This window comes from Solea senegalensis, unplaced genomic scaffold (genome assembly GCF_019176455.1).
Source record: "Solea senegalensis isolate Sse05_10M unplaced genomic scaffold, IFAPA_SoseM_1 scf7180000015196, whole genome shotgun sequence".
In the NCBI taxonomy this organism is placed as follows: Eukaryota; Metazoa; Chordata; class Actinopteri; order Pleuronectiformes; family Soleidae; genus Solea; species Solea senegalensis.
The window spans coordinates 1-9376 of record NW_025321254.1 but is presented as its reverse complement, the minus strand read 5'-3'; the positions used below and the strand labels follow the sequence as shown (position 1 = coordinate 9376).

The window sequence follows — 9376 nt, the reverse complement described above, 5'->3', positions numbered from 1 at the left end:
CTATACTATGACTTTTTTGTCTTGATTTTGGATGACATCCTATACGATGACTTTTTGACCACTTTTGGACGACAAACTATACTATGATTTTTTTGACTGCTTTTGGACGACATTACTTTTTTGTCCAATTTTGGACGACATTCTATACTATGACTTTTTTGACCGATTTTGGACAACATGCTATACCGTGACTTGACCGATTTTGGACGCATATATTGTACTCATGATTTTTAATGGTGACGGATCTACATGCTACTATGACTTTTTTGACTGATTTTGGACAATATATTGTACTCATACCTTTTGACCAATTTTGGACAACATGCTTTACTATGACTTTTTTGACCGATTATGACGACATAACATACTATGACTTTTTGACCCACTTGGACAACATGCTATACTATGATTCTTGGATCCCATTTTGGGATCTACATTATACTAAGGACTTTTTTGAGTGATTTTGGACCACGTACTATACCATGACTTTTTTGACTGATTTTGGACAACATGCTATACTATGACTTTTTTGACCAATTTTGGACAACATGCTATACTATGACTTTTTTGACTGATTTTGGAAGACATACTATACTATGACTTTTTTGACCAATTTTGGACAACATGCTTTACTATGACTTTTTTGACCGATTATGGATGACATACTATACTATGACTTTTTTGACCAATTTTGGACAACATATTGTACTATGACTTTTTTGACTAATTTTGGACAACATGCTTTACTATGACTTTTGGATCAATATGGACGCATATACTATACTACTTATCTCTTGACTAACTTGGATCTAATATAATATACTATGACTTTGACCTATTTTAGATCTATTGTACTATGATTTTTTTTAAGGGTGATTTTTGGATCTATATCTATACTATGACTTTTTGACTCGATTTTGACTAATAAACTATACTATGATTTTGACTGATTTCGATTTATTGCTGACTTTTTGACCAATTTTGACTATTATGCTATATTGCGACTTTTTTGACTGATTCTTGGAAATATTATCTTCTATACTATGACTTTTAGACTGAATTTGGATCATTATTACCACCTTTTTGACTGTTTTGACAACATACTATACTATGACTTTTAGGTGATTTTGGATCTATTACACCATACCATGTTTTTTAGGTGATTTTGGACGACATACTATGACTTTTTTGACCGATTTTGGACAACATACTAGATTAGATACTAGACTTTATTCACTGAATTTATACATACTATACTATGACTTTTTTGTGTCATTTTGAATGACATACTATACTATTACTTTTTTGTTGTCATTTTGGACGACATACTGTACTATGACTTTTTCGTCACATTTTGGTTGGCATACAAAACTTTGACTTTCCATGTTGTCAAAAAAGTCACAAAAGTCGTGGTTTAGTATGTTGACAAAAATCTCATAAAAACTGACCCCCAAAAAAATTTTGTTAAAACAGATCGTGGTAAATAATCTCATTAGATGGTCTTCTCTCTTATAGAGTATATCATGTATGACATTGTGTGTGTTTGATATTGTATTGCAACTTAAATATTGTGATAGTATTACATCGCGATGTCTCTGGTGATTTTAAACGTCTTATTTTGTGTCTTCAGTGTTCCTTTAAATCCTTTAAATGTATCCACGTGTGTTTTTCAGGTATGTGGCCATGAGCCACCCAGTCTCGGTCCACCTCTACTTCCTGTCAGACCATTTTCAGGGCTACCTTGTGCGTCATGTGGCCACGAACCAAGCCTCCACCCAGCTGGAGACCCTGGAGACCTGGGTCACACCCAGAGACCACTTCAGCCTGGCCAGCCCCCCCCATCCAACCAACAGACTGCAGCATATCCAGGTCACACACACACACACACACATTCTCTCTCACACACACACATACTGATATAAAGCGAATTTTATCCTAATTTAAAAACGTCATAGTCTCAGTCTGGATGTCCAGCGAGGACGACCTGATGGGCACACACACAATGAAGTCTCATACAACCACATGTCAAAAAACTATTGTCCTGTTCTGCAGGTGGGGACAGATTGGGATCCTAAGGAGCGTCTCTTCAGGAATTGGGGGCGTCTTCTGGGACCCGAGGACGAGCCTGTGGCCGTGCAGCGCTGGAGCCGAAGCCAGAGCAACCTGACGGCCACCGTGGTGTGGATCGACCCTACCAACGTCATTGCTGCCACGTACGACATCCTGGTAGACGCTTCTGCCGAGGTTACCCACTATAGACCGCCGCTGAACCTGCCGCTGAGGCCCGGCTTGTGGACACTGAGGGTGCTGCACCACTGGAGCCTGCTGGGCCAGACCAGTTTTACTGTGGCCCCACTGGAGTTTCACCGACAACAGCCCATACAACACGGTAAGATGAAATGAAGATGAAATGAAGGATACTGAGCATTGTCCCAAGTTTCATACCTCAACCAGGTTTTGGTCAGTGTGTTTGATAGAAAAGGTCCAAAAGAGGCAACAAATACAAATACGCACACAGCAAAACCAGTCTTCATACCTGGGAACTCTCTTGGGTCCACTGTAGTCCACTGTAGTTCACTGTAGCTCCCTGTGATTCCCTGTAGTTTCCTGTGGTTCCCTGTAGTTCCCTGTGGTTCCATGTGGTTCACTGTAGTTCCCTGTGGTTCACTGTCGTTCCCTGTGATTCCCTGTAGTTTCCTGTGGGTCACTGTAGTTCCCTGTGGTTCACTGTAGTTCCCTGTGGTTCACTGTAGATCCCTGTGATTCCCTGTAGTTCACTGTGGGTCCCTGTAGTTCCCTGTGGTTCACTGTAGTTCCCTGTGGTTCACTGTAGCTCCCTTTTATTCCCTGTAGTTTCCTGTGGTTCACTATAGTTCCCTGTATTTCAGTGGTTCACTATAGTTCCCTGTAGTTCACATCAATAGCACGTCTGTGTCACAGCTGTTGACACCATGCAACCATATTTATAGTGTAGGTATCCAGTCACACACACACACACACACACACAGGGTCACCTCTGTCTAAATTAGGTTCTCCACAGTTACTGTTTGATTTGTTTGACTCCTAACAAACCAACTCCCTAAGTTGGTTTGTGTGTCTGTCTGTCTGTGTGTGTGTGTGTGTGTGTGTGTGTGTTTGTGTGCTTGTATTTACCAATTTTCCTTTTTTTCTTGCGTCTGATATAATAATCAGTAACAGTACTGGAAAACGTTGTAGATGAATAAAGTAAACTGTATGTTTTTGTTTCTTCCTCTTCCTCCTGGTGTTTGTGAGGCAGACGACGCTCGGCGGCTTCACGCCGGCCCGTCCAGAAACTCCTACATGGAGCAGAGTTTCCACGGCCTCAACCCCGTTCTGCGTCTGCCTGTCAGCCTCAGCGCTGTGGAGGAGGCCGAGGCCAACGCCGGCCTGACGGGGGCGCCACTGCGTCAATGGCTTGACCGTTTACTGGAAGGTCACTGGTCGGCGTCGGACGTCTGCTCCACGGGCCCCAGCGCCTGTCCCATCATGCAGCGGTGCGGCCTCACCGCCTGGAGTTCCAAGAGCCCTGACCCCAAATCTGCAGTGACCACGCCCAGAGAGGACGGACGCATCAGGTAGCGGACGGAGAAAAAAAAAAGACTGAGGGGACGGAGGAGAGGACAAATGAGTCGTATTTATTTATTTATCGATGGCGAGTGCCGGTGAAAGAAAAGGAGGCGGAGACGCTGTCGTCTTTCGGTGCTGGTGTCACTGGTGGGCGGGACTACAAACATGTGAGTGAGTGAGTGTGTGTGTGTGTGTGTGTGTGTGTGTCTTTGTGGGGACATTTTGGCTTTTTCAGGGTTAAGATCTGGTTTAGGGTTAGGATTAGGCACCTAGGTGTGATTAAGGTTAAGTTAAGTGGCCACGTTCCTCGCTCTGTTCACAGATGACATGATGGAAACAATACAGGAAGTGCCGCACATGAACAGGAAGTCAGGCCCGAGTTGGGTCTACATTAAAAAAAAGGTCTAAAGGAAACATGTTACGTCTGTGAATGTCCCCACAAAGAATACTGTGCAAACAAGTGTGTGTGTATTTGTGAGGACCAAAACAATCTTACGGACCATAGAAAGTGTGTGTGTGTGTGTGTGTGTGTGTGTGTGTGTGTGTGTGTGTGTGTGTGTGTGGGGTCTCCTGTTGTTTTCCTTGTTAAAAACAAACATCTATCAGAGTAATTTATTCAGATGTTTATACAGAAAGTAATTATAAAAATTATTATTATTGTATGTTATTTTCTGATGCTGGTCTGTGGCTCTGCGGTGGGCCGTCCTTACTGACCTTTGACCTCAATCTGATTTACGACCAGTGTTAAAGCTGCAGTATGTAACTTGTTGTTGTTATTTTTACTCTGCTTTCCGTTTGTTCTTCGTGAATAGAGACGATTCCCTCGTCTGAAACCAAGCACAACTACCAGACCTGACCGGAGGGAGCGTTTGTGTATACAGCAGCAGAGCAACAACAAACTGCTGAACCACCAGGGTTTTTGGACATTTTTTTTTTTTTAGCGGTTTTACGTCACATCATTCAAAAGAAAGGGAAATTATTATTTTTTAAGATCCATTTCATGTTTAACATGTGAGTGGATGTAAATGTCATGTGACACGTTTAAAAACAAAGTGGGGAAACGGTGGATAAACTTTTAAGAAATTGTTTTGTATTTTTTTATATTTTTCTGCTGTTTATTTTTTTTAACCAGGGTTTTTCCTTCTCCCAGTCTCCGCTCTGAGCTCGTGTTGTGCCTTAGCTGTCGTAGCTCCTTTTTAAGGAAGTCCTGATGAAAAGATGAAAAGTGTCCAAAAGAGAAGAAAAAACAACGGTTGTAAACGCCTTACACTGGACACTGGTGGTTTTTGAAATGCAACATTTTTGAGAATAAAAACAGAATCTGCCCAAATGTGTGTCGTTTATTTTACATTAGATATTTAGAACTGGTTGCAATTATCCAGACATAAGTTTACCTGGGATATAAATCTAAATTTAATCAGGAGATCAGGAATTATAACACGTATATGTAATATTTATTATATCCTAATTAAAAAGGCGCTTACAAATAAAATGCATTATTACTACTATAGTCACAGTAATTGTGAATGTCTTTATTTTTTTATTACAGTATTTATCGTGTTCATAGATCAGATTAAGACTAAATTGTAATGCAAAGTTAAATTAAATTAAATGGCAGAAATGTTCATTAAAAGTGACTTTGAATTAAATTTGGAGGAAAACCACCTTGTACGACAAGTTCAGTTTGTAAAAGTTTGTAATGTGTAGTTAAATCATTTGCAAGAAACGATGCAGGAACTTTCCCCTCATTAAACGCTCATGAGCGGTGACGAGCTCGCACTGCCCACGGTGATGGAATCATCAATAACAAAATCAATCAGCAGCAGCTGGAAGGACAGAGCTAATTAGCTCAGGACTCAGGGAAAACGCTCAATATCAATATTCAATATTGATATTATTAGGTTTTTTTTATGAAGCTTCTAATCAGTAAAAAATAAAACCGCTCTATCCTTACGGTTAAAAAAACAAGTCATCAGCATACGTGGTTGTGTTTTTTTTTTTAAATATTTATTTCCAGAAAATATGGACAGATGTTTCTAAAAAAACAACAACAATATTTACAGCAGGTTTACAACAGGAGGAAACGGCTGACACACTCACACACGTACAGTGCTCTGTATCCGTCTCTCACTTCTTGGACAACTTGGCTTGTTTATTTTTAGGAGGCGCCCACTTCAAACACATGGTGTCCACTGTGGAGAGACAAGATGGAGAAGGAGGAACAATGAGGAAGGCGGAGGAGAAAGAGAGAAAAGTGGAGGAGAAGGAAGAAAAGAAGAGATGTTGGTGATTACATGTGTAATTTAAAAAAAAAGATTATATATATATATACTTTACTTTATACTTTATTAATCCCCTTAGGGAAATTATTTCTCTGCATTTGACCCATCCTAGAATTAGGAGGAAGTGGGCTGCCACACTGAGCAGCGCCCGGGGAGCAATGGGGGTTGGGTACCTTGCTGGGTACCTTGCTGGGTACCTTGCTGGGTACCTTGCTGGGTACCTTGCTGGGTACCTTGCTGGGTACCCCCAGAAGATTCCATGTCGGCGTGGACTCACCTGTGATTGGCGGTTTCTTGTACTGCGCGCTCTTCAGATGTTCCTCCACCAGTTTGGGCGTGACACAGATGACGTGTTGACCTTTCCAGTACTTCACCATGTTGAGCGACTGCAGCGTGCTGATGATGTCACTCTGCGTGATGCTGGTCATCTGACTGGAAACAAACAGCTAAATATTAAACCAGGAAATACAGACTCTGACAGGTGACGTCACGACTGGTTGCTACGGTGTGTTCTACCTGAGGTCTTTGATGGACAGCGTTCCTCTGAAGTCCCTCAGGATCTCTAACAGGACCCAGGACCAGTAGCTTCTGTAGCTCAGCTTCCCCAGATCAGACAGAGGCTTCTCTGGAGAACCCACGGTACTCTCAAGCTTTGACAGCTCGTAACCTACACACACACACACACACACACACACACACACACACACACACAATTCAGTATCAGTTTACATCCCTCACATCATTCCTGAAGTGTTGTGTTTTCAAAGCACAAAGAGATCATGAAATAAATGCAAGGCAAAGCTTTTAAAAAAAACACAACTGATTTCAGCTACTTAACAAAAGACGAATAGCAGCTGGTCCTCTGCTGCCTCGTGTGGTCACTTTGTGTCACTGAAGTCAAACTGAATGAAGGATTTCAAACACTGAAGTGACAAAATAAGGCGTTTGAATTTCGTGATGGAGGCAGCAGTGGATCAACAACTCCTGTGTGTGTGATGTTAAAATCACTGATTTTCTCTATGGGCTTTGGTGTGAGAGAGTGAGGGGTTTTAATGGCAGCACAGCCGGCACCGACTCAGACCTCATACAAAAAACAAACACACACACACACACACAGTGTGTTGCATCACTTACTGAAAGCTATGAGAAACTTTCCATAACCTCTGCGCTGGTACGGCGGCAGTGTGAGAATACACGCCACATTGTTTCCGTCTGGAGACTCTTTTTCCTGGGGAAAAAAACAAAGAAAAACACCACAACACATTTTGAACAACAACAACAACAGCAGCTACGTTTACATGTGCAAAATAGACTGAGTTCTTCTGCCCCTTTTTCTCCAAGATAAATTTACTTTTTTCATATCTTGCAGTTATTCAGGAAGCGTTCAGGAATCACAGTACTGAGAAGCTGACGTGACAAACGTGAGAAAAGTGTGGTGCGCCGGTGAATCTCGTCTGTGATGCTCATTCTGCAGAAGTCCTGAGATTCTACTGTGAAGACAATGAGTATAAGTGCAAAGCTCTATTTCTCTGCTTTCTGATAGTTTTTGAAGAGTCTCCGACATTCTGTCTCTAGAGTCTCAGAGAGTCTGTCTCCAGAGTCTCAGAGAGTCTGTCTCCAGAGTCTCAGAGAGTCTGTCTCTAGAGTCTCAGAGAGTCTGTCTCCAGAGACTCAGAGAGTCTGTCTCCAGAGTCTCAGAGAGTCTGTCTCCAGAGTCTCAGAGAGTCTGTCAGACGTCTGCTGTCGGCTGATGCACTTGTCTTCCTTCTTTGGTAATAGTACCAAACCAGTAAGACGTGGACAGATCGACTGTTTATATAAACACAGATCGACACATGTACCAGCCCTAAATCGGCTGAGATTGGCACGGAAACCCCCAGCGACCCTCGTGTGGAGGATAAAGTGGTAGGAGATGGATGCGTGCGCACACGCACACGCACGCACACACACACACACACGCACACACACTTACTTTGGAGAAGTATCCGACGATGTGAGCTCCCTGTTTGTTCACCTCGGTGAGGATGTAGAAAATAAACGGCTCAACATCGAAATACAGCGTCTTGTGGTCGAGGAACAGTTTTGCCAGTAGACAAAGATTCTGGCAGTAAATCTGTAAAACACACATCGATAATTTTAAATATGGACATGGATTATCTATGAAATAATCTCATGATAGAACAACACAAATACAGCTGCAGATTACATTGCATTTAACTCTTATGATTTATCTTCTTTGGCTTTTATCTTTATTTACTTCATTGCTTATAGTGAAATAAATAAATGTAGTGTTTTATAGTTTACTGATTTACTGACTTGAGTAAATATTATTAATATTTTGTTTCTTTAACACTATTACATCGAGTTGTAACCTTCCATACTTCATCTACTCTTCCAGGATATTTCACTTTAGAAAATTGGCCGTGGGAATTGCGGCGATACATTTTCAGAGAGGACAATTTTCTCTTTGTTTCTTACACAGTGCGGGTGGAAGTAATGTGTCCTCACCTTATGGTCTCGTCCGTCCACTTCGTACACAGATATGTTGCTCCTCCTGTAGATTTCTTTTCCCGACGGCTGCTTCCACTGACAATGAGACTGAGGAGACAAAGGTCATGGGGTCATTTTCTTCAAGATTAAAAAGAGGTCGTCCAGGTTTAGGGTTTATGTGAATACAGAGGCGCGCTGAACATTCTGAAACAATAAAATCACTGTTTAGAATAAACAAAAAAGATCAGTGATGTTCCACACACAGAGAGCTGCACTGAACGTGTATGTGTCAGTAGATACCGTTAGATCAGGGGTCTCCAATCGATTTCATGTGGCCCTCCAAACAATATCAAGTTGTAATGAGTCATTTCTATATGTTTTTATTTATAAATGAAGAGATTAATTTTGTAACGTTCCAGCACCACTTACAGTCCCGTCATATGTATGGCACGGAAACAGAATTCTGTCAATATAAAGATCATTTGATTTTATTATGTCATGTCATTGTTCTCAGGTTTACAAAAACTCGAGCGGTGCAAACTTCTCTAAATCTTAAAGTGAGACTGACCAGGTGATGTCTGAAGGTCTTCTCGTACTTCATGTTCTCGTACTTCATGTACTTGAGGCAGTACTCGCAGATCCACAGCTTGGGCTGCTTCCCATAATCTTCTGGGAACGGTGAGAAGTACCAGGCGTCAATCTCAAAGTTTCCGATCTGGATTTTATCTACGTATTTCACTTTGGTGATCTGTCAGAGAAAAAAGGGACGAAAACACTTTGATCACATGAAGAGAATGGAACATCACATGGTGCAGTTCAACCACACAGCCGAGAAGAAAACGCACACACAAGGGCTGAAAAATGTCCTCCAACAACAACACATTAGCCGAATATTGAAAAGAGTTATTACGTTGGAACCCTGTAAACAATGCAGGAATAAATACTTGAAAGCACTTTGTAACTTTACTTTGAAAAGAGCTTTACAAGTTTATTATAGACAGACACAAATTGCACAT

At 41.5% G+C, this 9376-nt stretch overlaps 2 protein-coding genes across 2 annotated transcripts; one reads left to right on the top strand and one right to left on the bottom strand.

Moving 5' to 3' along the window:
- The first annotated feature begins 1565 nt into the window (after positions 1-1565).
- Positions 1566-3643, top strand: LOC122762052 (xylosyltransferase 1-like). Its single transcript, XM_044017208.1, has 3 exons — positions 1566-1869; positions 2053-2389; positions 3278-3643. Exons 1-3 carry the CDS (start codon positions 1651-1653, stop codon positions 3598-3600), a joined length of 879 nt encoding a protein of 292 aa, XP_043873143.1. The 5' UTR covers positions 1566-1650; the 3' UTR covers positions 3601-3643.
- Positions 3644-5582: 1939 nt separating this feature from the next.
- LOC122762051 (histone acetyltransferase KAT8) lies at positions 5583-9108 on the bottom strand (the record flags this gene model as incomplete). The annotated part of the gene is made up of 7 exons (XM_044017207.1): positions 5583-5780; positions 6148-6302; positions 6387-6537; positions 7005-7098; positions 7843-7983; positions 8379-8468; positions 8929-9108. Coding segments are annotated over 7 exons (876 nt in total), but the record flags the coding sequence as incomplete, so codon positions are not given.
- Between the last annotated feature and the right edge of the window lie 268 nt (positions 9109-9376).